The sequence below is a fragment of the Sceloporus occidentalis genome, unplaced genomic scaffold, assembly GCF_023333645.1.
Source record: "Sceloporus occidentalis isolate IW3139 unplaced genomic scaffold, rSceOcc1.0.p SCAF_500, whole genome shotgun sequence".
In the NCBI taxonomy this organism is placed as follows: domain Eukaryota; kingdom Metazoa; phylum Chordata; class Lepidosauria; order Squamata; family Phrynosomatidae; genus Sceloporus; species Sceloporus occidentalis.
In genome coordinates, this window is record NW_028317480.1 from 56,799 (window position 1) to 78,309 (window position 21,511).

The 21,511-nt window shown below is 43.2% G+C and overlaps 2 protein-coding genes across 2 annotated transcripts; both read right to left on the reverse strand.

Moving 5' to 3' along the window:
* Window positions 1-73: 73 nt before the first annotated feature.
* On the reverse strand, window positions 74-3,971 carry LOC149271514 (di-N-acetylchitobiase-like). The gene is made up of 7 exons (XM_089507383.1): window positions 3,837-3,971; window positions 2,673-2,811; window positions 1,608-1,816; window positions 1,211-1,382; window positions 847-944; window positions 357-518; window positions 74-259 (listed from the first exon to the last, which is right to left on the reverse strand). Exons 1-7 carry the CDS (start codon window positions 3,969-3,971, stop codon window positions 74-76), a joined length of 1,101 nt encoding a protein of 366 aa, XP_089363509.1.
* A 1,247-nt stretch (window positions 3,972-5,218) lies between these two features.
* On the reverse strand, window positions 5,219-20,939 carry LOC149271515 (vitellogenin-A2-like). The gene is made up of 35 exons (XM_089507373.1): window positions 20,900-20,939; window positions 19,557-19,577; window positions 18,901-19,052; window positions 18,574-18,825; window positions 18,323-18,484; window positions 18,097-18,245; window positions 17,841-17,991; window positions 17,319-17,476; window positions 16,857-17,022; window positions 16,441-16,566; window positions 16,056-16,274; window positions 15,406-15,629; window positions 15,222-15,319; window positions 14,688-14,812; window positions 14,497-14,598; window positions 14,149-14,268; window positions 13,254-13,443; window positions 13,066-13,159; window positions 12,618-12,803; window positions 12,214-12,361; window positions 11,601-11,820; window positions 11,173-11,338; window positions 10,447-11,038; window positions 9,350-9,397; window positions 9,146-9,259; window positions 8,537-8,749; window positions 8,298-8,440; window positions 7,998-8,136; window positions 7,640-7,775; window positions 7,198-7,384; window positions 6,768-6,862; window positions 6,489-6,586; window positions 6,186-6,345; window positions 5,540-5,692; window positions 5,219-5,325 (listed from the first exon to the last, which is right to left on the reverse strand). Exons 1-35 carry the CDS (start codon window positions 20,937-20,939, stop codon window positions 5,219-5,221), a joined length of 5,454 nt encoding a protein of 1,817 aa, XP_089363499.1.
* Window positions 20,940-21,511: the final 572 nt, after the last annotated feature.

Below are 21,511 nucleotides of genomic sequence, written 5' to 3' on the forward strand. Positions count from 1 at the left end.
CGGTTCTCATTCATCCAACGTGGTCCAATAAAATTATTTACACAAAGGTCCGGCGATTCAACGGGTCAAAGCGTCACGGAATCAGCGCCTTCCACATGGCCGCCGTCTGCTGCTGGGCAACAGGATCCGAGGAGTAATCTAAAAGATCCCCATTCCACATGCCAACGCCACGCAAGCCACGCTTTTTCACATACGCCACCTTCAGCGCGATGCTCTGCGGATCGTCGTACCACACTTGGTGAATGTTCCCTTTCCGATCCTGTAGAAACGACGGACACGTAAGCGGCGCAGACAGAGTCCCGGCCGCCTGAGGAGCGTCACCACCACCAAAGCCACCAATTCCCCGCGTCACACACCTTGTAGTTATAGAAGGGAGATTTCTGCACCTCGTGCCACAGCCTCCCGCTGCTCGATCCGTTCACCTGCTTCATGATCGCCCCGTACGCTACCTTACGCCCCGCAGCGTCACTGCAGGGGGCGCCACGGAAAGGCTTGTTGGGGATACTACACGTGTGATCCTGAAAGAGCCACGAGCACAGCCACGGTTAATCCCAATTACATCCACTACTTTCTATATTAATAACAGATTCATCTGGAGGCCTCCGTTAACCCATTAAGCCTCTGATGGCAGACGACGCATTTTTGCTTCCCCAACATTGGGATAGAAAAAAAAAAAAAAAAGATTCCGAAGCAAGAAATCCATGGAGATTCCACGAATTTCCCACGATTCCCGGCGTGGCACAGAAAGCCGCCAGATTGACACCGGAAGTGAAGTCTTACGCGGTACCCGCAGGGCAGGACGGGGCAGTTACCGCCGGGGTAATGTCTCGGCCGCCATTTCATTACCTTTGATAAGTTGAGGCAGGTATAATCGTACCCGTACCACGGAACACCCATCACCAGCTTTTTGGGGTCAATACCCAGATCCACGAATTCATCGTAACCTAAAAGAACCGTAAAGCGGTCTAAAGAGAGAAAACGCAGCCATCATCCCTTTCTGTTTCATGAGTAGTGGATACAGTCCACGACCAGACAGTGGCACCCTGGTTAAATGAAGTGCCCACTCATCCTGTTTAATGGGAGGTCTCTCACCTCTGAGGTTCTGGATATGGGGGGTCTCATCTCTGAGGGTCTGGATATGGGAGATCTCACCTCCGAGGGTCTGGGGGGTCTCTCACCTCCGAGGGTCTGGTTATAGGGGGTCTCTCACCTCTGAGGGTCTGGTTATAGGGGGCGTTGGCTCCGGCCACGCACTCCGTCCATATCTGGGACTGCTCATCGTAAGACATGACAAAGAGGAAGTCGCAGAGATCCGCTATCCCCGAGTAGTTATAGCAGCGTAAATCCACGCAGGCGGGAGACCAGGCCACGTCGAACGTCACCTGCGGGGCACAAACTGAATAGTTTAAAACAAACCAAGGCACATCCGTGGCAACACGCCACAGGTCGCCCCAGGGGTCACGCCACGAGTCAGTGCCAAAGCCATTTCCATGCAATAAATTCTCTGAATTGGAGCCGTAAAGAGAACTTGGGGAATGAAAAGGAGGAAAATTACAAATTTTGTGAACTGAATATAAAAATATAACTCAAGCGGCTTCTGTGTTTACCTGCGAGCCGGGAATCTCTCGGTGGAAGGTCTCGGTGGTCTCCTGCACCAGAGCAGTTAAGGCATAATATTTGGGCGAGCCTTCGGTAACTGGCTGCTCTATGTCTAAATTAATACCATCCATGAACTGTCTCTTCGCCAGGTTCACCTTCTCTCTCACCCAGGCCGTCCGGTTCCGCGGATCGATAATATCGTTAATCGGGACGTCTCCTAAAACACATCATAATAATACTAATAAAATACTACTGCTATTACTGAATAATACTACTAATAATACTACAACTAATACTACAACTAAAAATAATAGTAATACTAAATAATAATAATACTACAACTAATAATAATATAATCGGGACGTCTCCTAAAACACACCATAATAATACTAATAAAATACTACTGCTAATACTACAACTAATACTACTACTAAAAATAATAGTAATACTAAATAATAATAATACTACAACTTATAATAATATAATCGGGACGTCTCCTAAAACACATCATGATACTTCTAATAATACCAATACTAATAATACTACTGCTAATACTAAATACTAATAATAATACTGCTACTGTTAATTGGGAGGTTTTCTTTAATAATTTTAATAATAATACTAATGCTGCTACTACTATTAATAGTAATATAGTTAACTAGGATATCTCCTAAAACACACAATATTTTTAACTGGGACGTCTCATATAACTCAATATTATTATTAGTAGTAGTACTATTATGTGTTATAACTCATAATACTACTAATGCTATTACTAATAATATTTGTTAACTGGAACATCTTCTATAACTCATAATAATAAATACTTCTAATACCATTTCTGCCACCACCAATACCATTTCTGCCACCACTAATGCTATTAACAGGGACGTCGCCTCAAGCAAACAAGCATCAAATAAAACAAATAGTAACAATGTTAAGAATCACACTCTGAAAGCTGTACGAGTAGAGGATGATGGGTAGCGGGAACGAGCGTAAAGTTACTATATGAAGTTCATTCGGCGCCCACGTTTGTCACGGTGCTGTACCCCACACCCCGGAATCGCACTGACCTTTGAGGACGAATCTCACTCCCTTCGAGTGCGCGAAGCACATGAGTTCTGGATCGTACGGTGCAAATAGCGCCACCGTGGTGATCTTCGACCAATCATATCGCTTCCAGGACTGTCCCCGAGTGTAGAAGACATAAACCTGCGGATTGCAAATTCACGGTCAGTAAGCATCAATGCGACTTCCACACAGCCACAGCTGCGCCTGCCGCAGTTTCACATGGTGAAGTGTAAAGTAACGCATTTAGGACACTAAACTTCGAAGAAGACTTAACGGCGCTGTACTGACACCCGGATCAGAAGTAAGAGACTGAGGGGCTATTAGCTGGGAGGACGGTGTGGGATATGCAGAGAGGAATCAGCAGCAGGGAATGGGATGGCATTTAGAGATCATCACTGCGTTTTGGGGGCCACGAAAAATAAATTTACAGAGAATTCAAACAAGGGCCACAAAAACAAAAATGTGGACAAACAAAACACCAACGAAGAAAAGAAAAGTCTTAAAACTTTCTATAGACCGTGGAAGAGAAACCTTCAAACATTTCCAGGGATTAAATAAAGTCAAAGAGGGGATCGTCCCAGAAGACTGAGGGACAATGTGGGAAAATGCCACGGTATAGAAAGGGTAGTAGATACATGGAATAGACTTAACGCCTGAAAAGGACTTCGAGAAAGCTTGCTGCGTGAGTAGGTAAAAAGGGCAGACTGGTTCCGTATCCACCACCGCTGCGTATCTACACAGGGCACTTGGTTCCGTATCCAGCTGCGTCCAGTTATCACAGGTCCAGCAGACACACGCCGGGCTGGGAAAGCCTGCAGTTTGATGCATGATCAGGAAACCCCCGTCCTGCACTACATTATATTCCCTCGATAAACCGCAGGCTTCCTCAGCCCCGTGGTGTTGGGGTCAGGAAAGGCAAATATGAAGCCCTCTGGGAAGGGTTATCGTCCTCAGTAACGACTGGATCGATACTGTCCGTTTCAACATGTTTTAACCTTCTACCTGCCAGAAGCCGAAGGGGTGGGGGCAAAGTTTGGGATGAAGCTGAACTTCCAGAGGAACGAATCCCAGCAAACCAACAAACCAGACACGGCCATAACTCCCCACGCAGCATCCGCACAATTACCGCGCAGGTACCGCCAGGTGCACACAACAAGCACATTTACCTCAAAGTCCTGGCTGCGAGTGATGGGCTCACAAAGCGCTGGGTCTGGGCAGGGACAGGCAGCCCATCTTAGGGTCACTTGCTGTAGGAACAGCAACGGACACAGGATCCACCACCCAGCAGCAGAGGTCACCATGCTCCATACGCAGCAATGAGTGCACCAACAGCAAGCACCCAGCTTTAATAGGGGGATTGGTCAGCCAGCCCAGGGGGAGGAGCTTCCCAAAAACTAATACAGTGAGGGGTCAGCAAGAGGTGAAGGTCTGCCCAAAACTTCAGAGATTAAAGGATAAGCCCCCCCCCTACTGTGCTATTGTGTCCCTCAGAGGGCGTGTCAGCCAGGACCACAGGGGTCTGGGGTCTAACTAGCCGTTTCTGGTAACACGTCTGCGCATGTGTGACCCCAGCACTCACTGATGTGCAAATTACCGCACGGTGCCCGCTTTACACAGATGCGTGATGTGACCCCAGATACCCAAATACCCCAAACAAAGCCCTTAAAGCTGCACCAGTAACAGATCTGCCGGGGACCTCAGGGCATCCCCAGCTTATTTACTAAATGCGGTTGGGATGTCAGAGCAGCTGCAGGGCTGTTGGCAGATACCATACAGGGCATTAGCGTTAATTAAGAAATGTGATTATTAATATAAAGTTTTTATTCTTTATAGACGGATGCCCCCCCAATGCTGCAAGACCCCCCGCACCTAAACCCTGGGGCATCTGCGGCGAGACTCTCAGGAACAGAACAGTCTGTGAGACATCCACAAATATTTACACAAGCGAGTCAGACTGCGGCGTTTCATTCATCATTTTGGTCGCTGAAAGTCTCTGTGAGTCGGATCCGCTCCGGACGCTGGTAGTCTTTTGGGGTAACCGGATCCCGAGGCAATAAATCTCAGCACCGCCGTATAGCGCTACAGAATCTGCTGGCGCTATAGAAATGTAACGTAATTAAAGCTTTTATCGCATCTCCGTTTATTAAATCACTTTTTACTTTACTGAATATTTGGGGGATATTTCGTTTTAAGGAATTATTTCACCCCATTGAGGCTGAGATCAGAGGCAGCCTGCGGCAGAACCAGCATTATCTGATCAATTTCCTGCCCTGAAATTCACTCCCTTCTCCTCTCCCACCCTTACAAAGGCTGCCTGGACCAATCAGCAATGAGTAGCAATGAGATATAACAATGAGGAGGAATAATCATACGGATCCTGGGAACAGAAAGTAGAAAGAATACAAAGTAACAAAAAACATAATTTTTGAATGCAAAATCTTTATTGAAATTTCTTAGCAGCAGTGCTATATTTAATGCGAGATTGGATTCATTTTGCCATTTCCGTGGGGATACGGTCGGACTGTACACGTTTGGGGCTCTGGGTGGATCACGCCAGGCAATTTCCCGATTCACACGAGCAGGCGGTGTGGGCCTCGGTTTTCTCAAACAGATCCTCAGGCAGGTCCAGCATGTTCTGGCCGTCCACGGATTCACCTGCCGAGAGAGGGCATGATGAGTGGGGGAAATCCGAATGGAGGCCTAATGCCTGGAAATGGCACATGGGGGGTGCACAGGGGCAGATAGTGGGAATTACCCTCTATGGACCCGGTCCTGGTGCCTACAGACCACAGTTTCTGGGCTTCCTTTAACCCCTGACGTCCCCATAACAGATGGAATATGCTTTAATGGGTGGTAACAGGTCTCTTACCAGCAGCCAGACAGTGGAAGCCGACGGTCACAGATGTGGAGCTCGTCGGGGAACAGCCTTTAGCGCAGCGCAGGACGGGGCGGACGGAATAACACGTGAGATCTGCGTCTTCTGCTTTACTGAGCCTCACGGTGCTGCGCTCCAACTTACAGGCTGCAAGCGGGGATCAAGAATAATATAAAATATTAAAAAGCATATAATAACTTTCTATAAAAGACTCTGCTCATAGTAGTAGTTACCATCCTCAGTGCCCCTGCTGGGAATGCATGTTTTTCTTGTTTGAAGCGGAGTTCTGTGAAAAGCAGGCACATTATGCCTTCAATAATAATAATAATACCACAGTCTCCGGGTGAATGGGGCAGATTCTCAGGGTTTTTACCCCAGTCTTGGGGCAGATTCTCAGAGTCACGCAGTCTGGAGCCGGCCCCTTCAAATTCTCCCCTCATTTCATGATATCTGAGCATCCCGATTGGTGCTTTTCTCCCTACTTGAATACAGAATATCTTTATCTCCTGACAAGTCACGATTTCCATAAGGACTGCTATTAGAAACATTGAGTCACGGCAATAGGATCTATGTGAGGGGCTATTAAGGGGTTAATATTTGGAATGCCTTAGGTTTTAGGGATCAAGATCCAAAGGTTTACCTCCAGAACATGATTTTTCCAGAAGCATCCAGGAATGAGCGAAGCTCTGCTCCTCTCTGGCGACGGAGCCGTCGGGCATCTGGTATTCCTGCTCAATCTCGTCATTATGGCGGCCGCACATTCCACACGTCTTCCCGCGCATCCATATGGCGGTTCCCACCTGCGGCAGCATAGAACAGGAGTTCAGTCGGTTTGTAGATTTTTCGGTTCCCTCCACAGACACCGAGACGAATTCTGACAAGATACGGACGTGGGACACGCACTTAACGCACTGGTGGTCGGACGATAGGTGGGACCTTTTACCTGGCTGCTCTTTCCGTCGTAGTAAAGTTTCTTGATTCCAAAGTCTGAAGCTGATAGGATGAAGGCTCCGTCCACCTCCTGGACCGCAATATCTGGATCTGGAACAGATTTACAAAACATCAGGAAACGGTGGGTTTCCGAGAGCTGGAACCCTCGATGACTTTTCCCATTATTGTCGTGTAATTTGCTGACTAGTAACATCTTCTGATATTATGCAGGTCACTAGGAGACCCCGTGGCACTTTTCCCCCCAGATTAAGGACGTCTGAAGGTTCCTTACCGAGTCTGAGCTGATAGGGGAGTCTGTCTTTGGAGATTTCAATTCCATTCACTTTCAGCTTCAGTCCCCCTGAGGACGACTGCATTTCAATGTCACTACGGAGAAGAAAACGCGTATACATCACAAAATAACCTAACCCTAAATAAAGTCCCAACAGCTGGGGCCCCCGCAACCCTTATAAAGGGGTCTATTTCTCAAGGCTCCATGGCCCCCTGGAGCATATATGTTATGTGGTTGCTACATAGAACATGACATTGCACATACACAGGCAAAACACACGCATCCAAGGGCCTGTAATCTATCACTGTACTAACTAAGCCCACCAACAGCGGAAGCATCATGGCATGGGGACCCCGTTCCACCACCCTGAGCATTGCTTGCGAAACACATGGATGTGGTGGTAACGCTCTCGGGGGTGAGAGATACTTACAAGTCGGCCAGTTTCACGTTGATGTCTTTGTACTCTGGAGAATCTGCTGATTTTTTAACGAGAACCATGAACTTCATCTGGTCGGTGCAGTCCTGCGCCAACACGTGGTAGCAATCCTGTAGCGTTTTGTAGTTATATTTCTGCTCGTTAAATGTTGTTATCTGATCGTCGGTTATTGTGCAGCTACCTGTGGGGTCATGGGGACAGGTAACAAAATTACCATTTTCTCAGAAAGTAAACGTTTTAACAATTGAACAGGATTCCGGGGTTCATGAATAGTCTCGGAAATATTTCAGAATCAGTAAGTTTCAAGTTTTTTGAATTTGGCCGTGGGACACATTTTCATGCCCAAATTTCTGGGTGTCATCTTTTTTTACCACAAGCCGCGTGTCTCCAGTGCGGATACTGGAAAAAGGTTTTGAGTTAATGGAATCGTACTGACCCTGCAGACTGTCCAAGATGGAGCTGGGAATCTCAGAAAAGATGTTCCAGTTGGGAAGCTGGATGGCAGAGGTTTGCGGATGGTAAGCTGCGGTGATTGGCACCGGGATACGGACGGCCTGACAGTATAGAGTGACCTGGAGAAAAATAATTTACATGGAATTCCAGTAAGAAAGAATTGTTTGTATGGACTTGGTGAAGATGGGAGATTCCCCTAAATAGTCACTAAAATAAGAAATATACATTTAAATCCAGCAGACGTTATGCATAGTGGCAGGTGCTATATAGTGGCCCCATCACTTATTCATATCCATAAATTAGATTTAATGAATGTAGGAATATGGATCTTTAGTCCATACCTTTGGTATCTGGAAAATGGCGTTCATGGTCCTGGGGCCGCTGAGAGCCAGGACAATCTTTGCCTGCCTTGATGGGTTTCTCTGGAATCTTTGAGAAAATCCGAGGAACAAGGCGGCTCCGGGAACATACTGAGCAACCCTAAAAAGAAAAAAAATAATCAATGGTGGCCACGGACGTTTCCGGATCTTTTAATAAGTAATGAGAGCAACCATGGTTTCTTGAAAAACTCTCTTTCTGCTCCCATTAAATCTACTAATATTACAATATATATTTCTCTGTATAGAGGGAACCCATCTTACGCTCTGGCTGCAGATTTCAGTTTTGACGGCACGCGGGGCCACTGGACCTTCATTCTTAATGCCGGTTGGTTTCCGAGGCGTCCCGCCTGAGCCTTGACCGCGATCTTGTATTGCTGGCAGTTCTGACCCCACTTGAAGTCGGCCTTAATTACAAATAGGGGATCAATGTTTGGTTTTTTAAATTACTTATTTCTAAGGGGCAAACTGGTACAGGAGGTCCTGCTCTTCTATTACAATACCTGAGCTTCGTGTTGACTTTCCACCCGAGCATCAGCGCAGATTCTCCAGCGGCTCTGTCCAGTGACATCCACCACGTAGGCCTGGACCTTGGGTCTGGAGGAGTGGTAGTCGGTGTATACAATGGCCTGGTAGCCCTGCCTTTTATTGTCATTTCTTATAGCCTGGGCTGTGACAACCAAGGACGGGGCTTTCTTGTCTCCAAGGAATGTGCCCTAAAAGGCAAATAAAATAATTCCTGAAAATTCATTGGAAAAAATTATTTTCCTGGCACCTCTGAAGTGCATCGATTAAATGCAGTCTTCTGCCCCCAGTGATCTGCGGGTTGTTAGTTTTGCTCTGCTGTAACTACCTATCGGCCCCATCCGGCCCCCGTCTAATCGCCTGTTTCTCCTGCTGTAAAGACTCAAACCTTAATCAGTCGTTGGTCTGGTCTTAGATTCAGGAGCCGTATGTCTATCCCACGCGTATCCGTTATTATACCCACTCTCTGAATTGGCTGAAGTCTTTTTATGACTCGTGACAAATCTCTGAGTTTGGTTTATAACTCTGAAACGCCCATCACCTCTATGTCGATTCTCGGCCACCAGACCTATGAGACAAGGACTTACTCGGCGAGGAGATCTTTGAGAAGATCCGCTGCTGCTGCTGCTGCTGCTTGAGGAGGAGCTGGAGCTCGACTGACCGGAAGCTGCTCTCGCTGAAGCTCTCCTCGACTGAGAACTCTGCTTCCAAAGAACCAAAGTGAACACAACTCATCAAACACTAACTCCACAGCAAACAAATCAGAGGACACGGAGGCGAGAAAAACTTACCTGTCTGTGTGAAGGACTAAACCTTAACTGATAAATTTCAGACTCTCCCTAGAAATAAAAGAATAGCATAAGAATTAAGTCATATAGAATATTAAGAAATAAGTCAGCGTTTTTCTAACTTTTTGCCCCATGACCCAAGAATAGCTCATCCACTCACAGCCCTATTAATGTGTTTACAGGAAAGTTTAGCCAGGTGGCTGAATAATACGGTTACCTAAAAAATGAGCAGTTAACAGCAGTTAAAGTGTTAAATACTACAGCGCATGCACTCAGGGAAGTGACGGGAGAGGGGGAACCCTGGCGCCACCTAGTGCCGGGCATCTCACAAACCCAGAATTGGGTCTGGACCCCAACATTTAAAAAGATGGGTGTTCCGATAATGTGGAAGCTCTGCTAGTGATTTTTTATTGGGAATCAGTTATTCGCAGTGAGTATGGAGCAGCTCGGCTACTCCTATTATTATATAGCAAAAAGCCAGCCAAAGCAAATAGATTTAGGGGAATTTTATAAGATAATTGTATGTGCCAAGTAGTGAAGAAGTCAACCAGGGATCAGACCTCGGTGGACCTTGTAGCCTCGAATAATTTAGATCTAATTTGGTTTCAGTTGGAATTGGATTACGGGACGAACAAAGACGCTGAATATTGCTGAAAAGTTAAACGAAAATAGACATTCCGTTTGGTGATAAATACATAAAAATCACATGGCTGAACTACATGTACAAAGAGGCACTCCTGCTGGACCCCGACTACAAGGGGAACATAACGTAAGGAATAATTATTAATTAGTCCCGGAATGCTTGGCTCCTTTAAGGCAAACCTAATTATTATAATTAATCAGCATGCATTGTGAAGACCAGATCCTGCCCAGCAGACCTCTTGGGCGTTTGCCATGGGGTAAGTAAAACATTAGACCTGGGTATCCTGGGTTATGAATACAGCGTCTCATACATTTTACATTTAGAGGATTAGACCTAGGGCAAAGTAGATGTCCCTGGACTAAAAGCCATGTGTATAAGGTTTTGCTGCCTTCATCTAGCATTATTTCAGAAAGGTTGAACTGAATACTAGACCGATAAACATGCGCTTCATCTTTACTGAAAAAGCCACTTTGATCTCGCTGAAGGCGGATACCTGCTCGGAATCAATAAAATGTTGGTTGCGATGTTTCTGGTTCCATTTGTTTTTGTGTTGCTGTTGTTGAGAGGTTGCGTGGTGTTTCTGTTTATGTTGATGCTGCCTGTTGGAGCTGCTACTGGAGCTGCTGCTTCCGCTGCTGCTACTGCTGGAGCTGCTGCTGCTGCTACCCGAACTGCTGGAGCTGCTGCCTTTTGCCGAATGGCCTCTCTTGCCACTTTGGCGACTGCTGCTGCTGCTGCTTGAGCTTTGCTGATGGTGTTTAGCATTGTGAGGTTTCCTTGTTGGCGCATGGGCATGACTATGTTGTCCCTTTTGCCTCCTGTGCTGTTGTTTAGATTGTTGAGATTCTGAGGAAGATGAAGAAGAGGAGGAAGATGATGACGATGATGATGATGATGACGATGATTGACTGGATGAAGATTCAGAGGAGCTAGAGGAGGATTTTTGCTTTTTGGTGTTTCTTGCTTCAACAACATCTGCCTCAGGGGCTTCAATGTTCTTGTTCTTCTTTTGAGTCGGTCTTCTTCGCTTCTGGCTTAAACTTCTGTTTCTAGCCTGAAAAATTTGAAAATATGACATTTGTGTTTTGTAACAACTATAAATAAAAGTCTGCGTAAGATATATGGGAAGCAAAGAGGTCAAAACACAACTAAACAGCACGAAGGTGTCCAACTAACCATAAACTCATCATCAATTCCCAGAATAGTTTTCAGTCTCTTCTGGACCACGGAGTCTTCCAGAGTTTCACCTTCTCGCTCCTCAACTTCTACCAGAGCAACGATTTTGGAAGCAGCCTTCGGTCCGGCTGTTATCTCCAGCTGCAGTTTCTCGATTGGTGCTTCAGCGCGATCTATCAGTGAACAGGAATCATGTCAGTTATGAGACTGGGCTCGCAATGCCCTGTTTGCTAGTATTACAGACCCCAGTTTCAGGAAGGTGTCCTAAAAAGAGGTCATATAGTGGGACTTATGAAAGTTATATGTAACAACCATTCCATTGGTTGTTATAGCAAGAAGATCACTTTTCTGCCTTTGCCGTGGAATCACTTTTATATGTATAACCCCAGCGCGTCACCCTCCACTGTGTATATTCGTTTTTTAGGAGTAACGTACCTGGCTTCACTGTCAGTTTTGCTTCTTGATCTCCAGTGATTTGGTACAAAAACGAATTCCCTTTGGATGCAGCATTTTTGGAGCTGCCGTGCAGACAGGCTTTCATTCCGGCTGTGGGAAGCTTAATGCACCATTGAAACACATCCATTGGGCTGTAGTGGTGTTGTGATACATCTGCAGGGTAGGCAAACTTCTTGGACACCATCTCTGAAGATACGTCCTACAAAGAAAATACTGTCAGGGTGAAGGATCCATGTTATCAAGTAGTCAATCTAAACTATTAAGTTCTAACATCTTAAGTTCTATAAAGTAATATTTTTACTTCTTCACTGAGTCAGAGAATGATCTTGAGATGTATGGCAGAAGCTCAACTAGGTCTAGAACTCCTGCTCTGCTCACACCAAATTAAAACTGAGTGAAGTGAAGTAACCAGCTGACCATGGGTCACATTGTGAGATCCAAAACTAATCCACGTCATTGGCTTTAAATAATCAGAGTCATTTGGGATGGAGAGTTATGCCCGCCGGTTTATGCAAAGTCTTTGAATAAAGTTATCGGAGGAATAACATGAGTTTGTACGAATCCTTCTGACTGTTGTATGTATATGAGTTACCATCATGCTGGCCGCTTCTGCCGAGCTCTGTCCAGTTTTCTCAAAGTGTTTCTTCAGAATGTCTTGTTCTACAGCTTGACCAACAACTGGCGTCTTCTTGGTGGCCTCCAGCTCTTCAAGGTTTCTTGATACAGCAATGACCTGAGATCTGCGGCAAAACAGAATAAACGAGGAATTCGCTGAGGTGTGTTCGTGACCCGATGCTAATCTCTAAAAATGTCCCTGCGTAATTTTACAATAAGTGGAATTACAGGAATTTGTATTAATCATAGGCATATTTGGTTAACTTCTATCACGTGGATAAAGCAGCTGTTATTATTTTTTCTTACTTCGAAATATTTTACTAAATCGTATGTGAAATAAAATTAAAAATTTATCTATTGTGGCAACAATCAGTAAAATACCTTGCCACAAACAGATCGTTTTCTTGCTGACACGGCGCAGTTTCAATCTTAATGTTCTGTTCCTTCATGTCCATCTTTGCCGTGAACTTTGCTGGTGCGAACGTACGGACTTTCGCGTGAAACTCAATTCCAGACTGAATTAAATGTGTGTTCACACCCATTGTGGCCACGGTATGGAGGGTGAAACTGCAAATAAATGAAATCAAATCACAGTTTAAACGGAAATAGTATTATATGGAACTAAAAGAAGAAAATGGCTATTTAAAGACATGCATTTAAGTTTATGAAATAGTGTGTTATTTAATCAATATATTGAATAAAAAATATCAACAGAAAAATATTGGTATACTGGTATAAAACATAGCAGAAACTATAATTTTGTGGGCGATTTTTTTATAGAATCCTCATTACCCGCACATATAACACACAACTGAAGGAATTTACGAACCTGGGGGAAATGTCTGCGTGGAGCTGGACATTGGATTCTAGCAGCTGAGTAACACTTAATTCTGTTGATGGAGATGGAGTTACCTTCATATCAGCTGAAAAATAAATGTTTTCATAAAAGCTCAAAACAATAACATGGTGACACAATCTTAAAAAAAAATACTTGAAGAAGAGAAGAAAATGTTATACTCTCGACGGCGGCATTTGCGACGGCAGCTGAGTGCACGCTGAACTCCTGAGGCAGACCCACGCAGGTTGGGACAATGTGTCGTATTTCAGCAGCGAGTACGGGATACGCCCACTGTCCGGTAACGCCCCTGAGGACCTTGTTAAGTATGTTCTTCACCATTGAGTGTCTTTCAGCGGGTTCATTCAGGGCCTGGTGTGGGAGACGTGTCATACGTCAATAATCAGGAGTATTACCAGAGCGTAAAGGAGAATATTATTAATAAATGATTGACTGTTATTATCAGCATCTCCCAGAAGGCTTCATCACCTCTCATGTAGCAGATTCTGATCTTAAGTGTGTAAAGTATTGGGCCGTGTGACCCAGTGGCCACAGGTATGTCATTTATCTACTGCTGGCCTTAAAGTGTCAGGGACAACATATCCCCAAACCACAAAAATAATGGATTAACCTTACTTAGTTACATAGTAATTAAGATTGAAAAAAGACCTAAGTCCATCAAGTTCAACCCTTCTGCCGAACCTTCCTACTCGTGATCCTAAAGAAGGAAAAAACCCTAATTAAGCTACTTCCAATTCTGCCAACAGTGGGTAAAATTTCTTCTCGACTCCAAAAGGCAATCGGATTTCTTCTTGGATCAAGAAGCTCTACAATCTTAATTCTATTTATAGCCCTAACCTTAGAATAAACTAAACCGGAGGAATTAACCCATATTTGTTAAATATCTGCTTTAGATCTGTATATTAAGTTGATTGTTAGCGCATCGGTGATGTATTTATACGTGACGCGTAGCTCTGTATTTTTTAATCTTCTTTGGGATTTTCTGGGAAAGACAGAGATCTGACCCTAAAACAATCTCTTAATAAAATATAATATATACCGAGGTCTGCACTTTACCTTGAATACATTTTGAATTGTCTCTTTGGTGGCTTGATTGTACTGAACCTCTTGTCCGAGGAACTTGACGTGCACAGAAACCAGCGGCACGTCGGCTGGCAATGCTTTAAACCCCATCAACTAGGATACAGAATGGAGGGATTAGCTGGGAGCCACAGACATTTGATATAAAACCTCACATGGCGGTTGGACATTGGAAAGGGGAGTATGAGGCTGTGCCGCAGCCATGAATTTTATATGAACTTCAACAAAAGCTGCCCTAGACAAAGATTGGAGGAGCGCTGGGGGGAGCTATCCTTGTTTTCACTAAAACGGGTTACACGACAGACACTAAAAACAGATTCGTACAGCTTTCACAATCTTGACAATCTTTTTCTGCATAGAGAACTCGGCAAACGGGATGTTCTGTTTTCTGATGGTTTCTTGTAGACCTTCCGCCCTGATAGCGACCTGTGTTAATAGAGCAAATAGCAAATGAGAAATTAAGGCCAATAAATGAGTATAAAATATTCTAACCTACTGAGCGCCATGTCCGTTACCTCCAAAACATCTGTCATCTGGCCCGCCATGTATCCTCGCACTTTGGTGAGAATGAACACGGGGACTGTGGTGCTTGGGCTATTAATGAGGAAGACATTGGCAGAAGCTCCCGCCATGAGGGGGTCTGTGGAAAGGACACATTTTATGATATTTTTATGCTGTTCTGAGAAATGCAAGGAATATTTCTGCCCCTCTCAGAATTTCCGTCATCATCATCATCATGCCATTGTCTTAATTCTACTTGTATGGAAAGCTGGAATATATTTCTCCAATGGTTGGTTACCAGAGAAAAGTAATTTGCCCATCCGTTTTCTTTCTTTCCTATTAATTAAATGTATTTTAATGTTATGTTAACTACTTAACATCAGAAGAGTCCCAGACTGGCTTGTGGCTGTGCATGATGCTTAGAAAGGACCAACATTATCCGTTAATAGGGCGCCATTTTAAAATAAATGGACTCTATTTAATATGCCAAAGGGTTATGAATATGGTGAGAACGGTTGGGCCCGGACTGTGAATGATTCGCTACTCACAGTTAAATGTGTCGAGGTGAAGCGCTTTGCTGTAACGCCAACCCAGTTTGTCCAGAGTGGGGTTCAGGATTTTTAAGGCCATGTTACAGGCAGTAGCCCTAAATAAATATGGAGGACATTCTATGAGGAATAGTTTATGAAGCAGAAGAGAGGACATGAAGTTGTTTCTGTCTCCCATACTCACAGAGAGTGAAGCCCTGGAATTCTGCTTTTCGACAGGCTTTTCAGGTGGGAATATGTGAAACTGGCCAGCTGCAGGTTATTGTGGCTTTCCTTTAATATGGTCTGAGCCACCATGGTAACAGTGGCTACTGATGGTTTAGTCTCGAACAGGGCAATGCAAGCCATCATTCGCACCTCAGAGTGAACATTGGGGTCCATGAAGATCTGGAGAAGCAGCTCCTGGACCTGAATTAAATAGTAAATGTTATTCCAGCTTCATTTATAAACTAGTGAAAGGTCAGTAGTGGGAAGCCACCCGTGCGCTCGCGGTGTTTGTGTGGGTCTTGGCTAAAACATTGAAGACAAAGATCCTTTTTATGATGGTGTCTCCCCCAATGTCCAAGATGGCCAAGATCACAAGAGAAAGAGAAAGGTGAAAAAGGGACATTCAAACATCGCCAGTAAGACAGCGTCTGTCTGATTTCTCATATTTCTCACGCTTCTCATGCTTCTCATTTTTGGCCAACTAGAAGAAGACATCATACAGATGACACCTCAAGGCTTCTGAGAATTTGGGTGTAGATAGTGTTACTAATAATGAATAGAAGTCCTTGCTTCTGTCTCTTGTTAATCTATTCTGTGTCACTAAAGGTTGAAGGCCCCGGTACGTACTCTTTGAGGGTCATTCTTGGCGATGTTCCTGAGCGCCATCACAGCGTCGGCCTGGATTCGGACCGGAAGTTGGGAGGCGCTGGAGGAGAATCCTGGCAGGAATTTCTGGATGCGTTTAATGCTTGCGGGCTGTCCGGCGTTCCCCAAAGCCTTCAGCGCCAGACAGATGTGCTCGTACTGGGCCTTGTTCGCTGCCTCAGCTGCCAGATCATGGAGGGGCTGAAAAAATATATGAAGAATACTTAGGAAGGAGCAACTTCAGCTGGTGAAAGAATGTCCCTTAAGAACAGCAGCAATTTGCTGAAATATTTTCACAGCGAAATACATTTCAGCATCTAGAATATAAACATTAATTGTCTTAACATGCATAACATTTATTTTTTACCTGTAACACATTTTCAGGACAAAATGTGACCGAGGAGCAATATTTGTTGACCAAGGTCCCATAGGCCAGCATTGCAGCTTTGAACAGATGAGGCGAGTTCTGGACTTTGTATTCCAGCACCATATCCTGTGAAAAAGAGCAAATTTTGGTGCCAGGAATGACGATGTTACCACGTTCTGTGGCCATCAGTTTACAGGTTCGAGTTATGACCTCCAGCACCGTGCAAACCAGTGACGGAGGGCGACAATATTAAGAATAATACCAACGTTAACTCATTCTGGTCATGAGCTTACTGGCTCAAGCTGGTCCCAGAATGGTCCAAACTGGTGCGGGCTGGCGATCATATTAATGACTTTCACTGATCAAGAAATTGTCTCAAAGGGATAGATCCAATTAAATAATTATTTGTGACTTACGGTGGCTATCTGCAGCGCGCGCTGGCTGCCCCTCATGTACTGCATCGTGTGCGTTATCATCGTCTCTGCTTCCTGGTGAGATACGTCTTGGCTTTGAATAATCTGCTTGATGGCTCTGAGGGCATCAGACGACCCGATCAGTGGGAATGCGTTCCTCAGCCAGCGTCTGGACAAACAAAAAGAAAGGTGTGACAATCACCCATTGTACAGCGCTACGGAATATATTAGCGCTATATAAAACAATAAATAACAGCCTGCCAGGGACCCCTGGATACAACTATGTAAACGTTTGTGGTTGTGGTATTTTTGGCAAACATGCCAAAACTTGGTGGCTCGTGTGTCAAAGGCGACAGAACTTTCCTGACAAGTCTGGTTTCACAACCACCTTCCAGACCATTACTAGATGTCACCTGTCTCCCGATCGTTAAAATACCAGACACCCCGGGGGCTGCCATGTCTTACCTGTACTGCGGCCGGTCAGCAAACTGCTTCCAGATGGCCTGAAGACTGTCTGGGTTCGCTGCGCGAAGGAGCTGCACCAGCTGCAGGAATTTGGCTGGAGCTTCAGCTTGGACCTGCTGCTGGTTGTTCTGAACCAGATGCTGCAGAACATCCGCTATCTGACGGGAAGGAGACATAAACAGGGTTACGGCGCATGGACACATGTTAAACATGATGATATACACATCATGCATTACAGGAGTTGGATTTTATGAGTTCATTATTAGTTACTGATTTTGTATAGCGCCGTCACAACTAAAGCAAAGTACTACAGGCCACATAATGAATGATATGGTGCGTTCACATTCTGTACACTGCCCGGTAAGCCCTGGATTTGACCCCGGAACTCTAATGATTAATGTTTAATGGCCCTTTGTGAAAGATTCTCTTCTAGCACTGACATAGAACATAGAACCATATGTTTTCACACCAGGCGGATGCGTGTTTCGCCCCCATTAACTAACACTCCTGACCAGACCGTACCTGAGACTCTGGGTTCTTGGTCTTCATTAAATGCATTGGCATCTGAACTAATTCTGATGCAAAGCGGTATCTTATTCCTCCCCGGTTTTCCAGTTGGGCCTGAGGTTCGTTAATTCTGTTTGTCCTCGTCTCCAGCCAGGTCAGCACTTGTCTGGAAAGGTAACGTTTTGCATTAATGAAAATATAATTGGATTACAAACGAACACAATTTCTCGTGCTTGTTGTGAAGATATAAAGTCCTTTAGACAGACGATACCTGGCTTCCATTACAGCAGCTCCGTAGAGTTCATAGAACGGGGTGAAGTGATAGACCTGCTTGCCTGTGACTTCCAAAATCAGGGCCCCTTGATCTTTGTTCTTCATCTTGTAAGTGAATGTCGCAGATCCGCGCAGGTGCTTGGATTTCTGAAGAAAGGATGAGACGCAATGAGGACGCGGTTAGAGACCCTGGACAGAAAGGGGCTTCAGGGACTCCCTGTTACCTTCTGACATGTAATGCATGGTTCCAAGAAAGCCATTCCAATGTTCTTCACCGCTTTGTCTTCACAATTGTTGAGGTCTCTGGATTTAATAGCAATCATCCTGTCTGCTTTCTTGTCTTCCTGCATCACGTACCGTGTATGACAAACTCCACCAAGTCCATCCTGCACAGAGGAAAGCGTAGGTATTACGATAGAAAGAACATGTCTTCAGGACCTTTTTATTACAGAGGATTTTAGTAATCGGGGGTCACCTCTTGAAGATCGTACACATAATGTGTCTTCCTGGTGGTGATTTGAAACAGGTGCAGAATCGCTCTGTAAATATTGAGAATGGTTTCTGAGACGTCAGCCGGAGCAAAGATGTTTCCAACCTGTCCGTTGCGGTATTCAAACTTTATTGGCCTGGTCAGCTGCGCAGCCACAACTTGGCTCAGCTTTGAGGATCTGGTGAAGGCGTCTCTTGGCCACAAGCCGTTGAATTCCTTTAATTCCGGAGACTGGATCTAAACGGAAAGAACGTTACGTTATTTGATGAAGACGCAAAGCCCGGAATGTATATTTCGCACCACGAGTCATACCTTGAGTATGAAGGACTTTTGAGCGAATCCACTGATCTCCACTTTGCAGGTCAATTTCACTCCAGATTTGGCCAAAGCATTGTCCGCAAAGCCATTGAGGACAATTCCTTCGTAGTTATATACATATGTCTTGCTTTCACTGAAGTATGGCTCTGCAACAGATAATACACCCGGACGGTATATATGTCAGATGGACATGTCTCTGGCGTGTTCACCCAGACAATACATCAGAGAGAAAACAGGACATGTCAATCATTGTCCAGTAATGGCCATCCAGGACCTGGATCATTGAGGAGCTCATGACTTATATGTGATCTCAAGCAGCTCACATAGGATGAAGACAATGCTTTTCCCCGGGCAGTATGGATACCGGTGGTGGCAACGTGAAGTGCAATTAATGGAAAGCCGATGGGCATTAGAAAAAATTGTGTAATTCTATTAGTCCAGTCCACATATAATAACTTTAATATGATTACATGATACATTTTACTGGCTTTTTTAAAGAGTAAAGTGTGCTGCCTTAACGTACAAGAAAGTTTGCAACATAATGGCTCCCAGAACACAATATGAAAAACTGTTGGAATAAAGTGATTTTAACCCAAAGAATGCAGGAGGACATGAATGAGACGTAATCCAAAATTCCAAAACATACTCACCAAACGGGGACTTTTCGCTCCCTGCAAAACCAGAAACGTGTGTGAAACAGACATGACACAGAGAAATATATAATAATGAGTCATTTAAATGCCATAATATGCTGATAAATTCACATAAAATATAGGAAATAAAGCAGAATTCCCTGGGTGACGCTGAGCGCCGCTCACTCATATCCTGCAGCATTTAGGAATTTACCTGGAATACTTTGTGCCAGAAATTAACGAGGAAAATAGTTACAATTATGTAACTACATTTATTAGTTACATTAATTCGTTACATGTATTTAACTACATTTATTTAATTACATGTATTTTATTTTATTACATGTATTTTATTAGTTTTATTACATTTATTAGTTACATTTATTTAAGTACATTTATTAGTAACATTTATTTAATTACATTTATAATTTACATTTATTTAATTACATTTATTACATTTATTAGTTACATTTATTTAAGTACATTTATTAGTAACATTTATTTAATTACATTTATAAGTTACATTTATTTAATTGAATTTATTAATTACATTTGTTTAATTAGATGTATTAATCACATTTATTAGTTACATTTATTTAACTACATTTATTTATTTATATTTATCAGTTACATCTATTAGTTACATTTATCTAATTACATTTATTTGATTTATGATTTACATTTATCTAATTACATTTATTTGATTTATCATTTACATTTATCTAATTACATTTATTAATTAGCTTTATTAGTTATGTTTATTTGATTACGTTTATCAATTACATTCATCTAAATACATTTATAAGTTACATTTAATTAATTTATTTAATTACATTTATTAATTACATTTGTTAAATTAGATGTATCAATCACAGTTACATTTATTTAATTACATTTATCAGTTACATGTATTAATTGCATTTATTAGTTACATTTATTTAATTACATTTATTAATTACATTTATTAGTTACAGTTATTTGATTTGATTTATCATTAGCGTTATCTAATTACATTTTGTATTACATTTATTAGTTACATTTATTTGATTACATTTATTAATTACATTTAATTACATTTATTAATTATCAGTTAAAACTCACTGTAGTTTAGCTATTTTTGTTTGTCAAGCATTGTAGTTTTTTAGAGACAAATAGTTTAAAAGAATGGAAGCTGGGATTGGTGGCAGCCTGTGGCAAAGCCAGCATTATCTGATCAATTTTCTTTCCCTAACATTCTCTCCAAGTCTGCACATTATGAACAATGTAAAGATATGAAGCCCAGAGCAGAAATCACTTACAATCTATACATTCTATACAGTGAAGAAACTACTACTAAAAGTTGAGTATGAGTGGCCACTTACCCACTAGAGTGAGCAGAAGTGCCAGGATGATCCCCCTCATGGTGATGGCGAATGAGGAATGCAGAGGGGAGCAGGGTATTTATAGGAAAAGCTTTGGCGCCCATAATACCCAAAGTGCCAGACCCTGGTAAATTATCAACTGCTGCCAACCAAACATCTGGCCACAAAATATCGATTTATGATAATGACAAACTTAGAGGTCAGATATTGTTTTCCTTCAACATATTTCAATGAAAATTTCTGAATAATTTGGTAACATTTTATTGACATTTAATGAGTGTAGTTAATCATTTTCATTTGGTCGGTCAGCATAACTTTGTAAAGGTCATAACGACTTTCGATCTAATCTTTTCTGATAACAACGTAAATCATTTGGGCAAAAACACTGAAAATTGGGCTTCTTTTTGTGTTATATGTGTTGATAATTTAAATTAAACCCACTCAGGCATTGGGAATTTAGTTACAAATCAGGATCTGCTCTCCATTCCCAATTTACCCGGCGACAGCAAGACATGAAAATTTAAACAAAGACCAAATTCCCAACAAACGGGAGATTTGTTTTTCTGTGTTTTACAGGAAAGCATTAATATGTTAATGAAATTACTGCTCAGA

Excerpts from the sequence above, each read along its gene's own strand:
- LOC149271514 (XM_089507383.1), bottom strand. The coding sequence starts at position 3,971 with ATGGTGACCTCTGCTGCTGGGTGGTGGATCCTGTGTCCGTTGCTGTTC. Across the intron at positions 2,812-3,836 it reads CTCGCAGCCAGGACTTTGAG|GTTTATGTCTTCTACACTCG; the intron begins GTAAATGTGCTT and ends TGCAATCCGCAG. Across the intron at positions 519-846 it reads CCTGCCTCAACTTATCAAAG|GATCACACGTGTAGTATCCC; the intron begins GTAATGAAATGG and ends TGGCTCTTTCAG.
- LOC149271515 (XM_089507373.1), bottom strand. The coding sequence starts at position 20,939 with ATGAGGGGGATCATCCTGGCACTTCTGCTCACTCTAGTGG. Across the intron at positions 14,269-14,496 it reads TTGTCAAGATTGTGAAAGCT|TTGATGGGGTTTAAAGCATT; the intron begins GTACGAATCTGT and ends TCTGTATCCTAG. Across the intron at positions 13,160-13,253 it reads CGCAAATGCCGCCGTCGAGA|CTGATATGAAGGTAACTCCA; the intron begins GTATAACATTTT and ends TTTATTTTTCAG.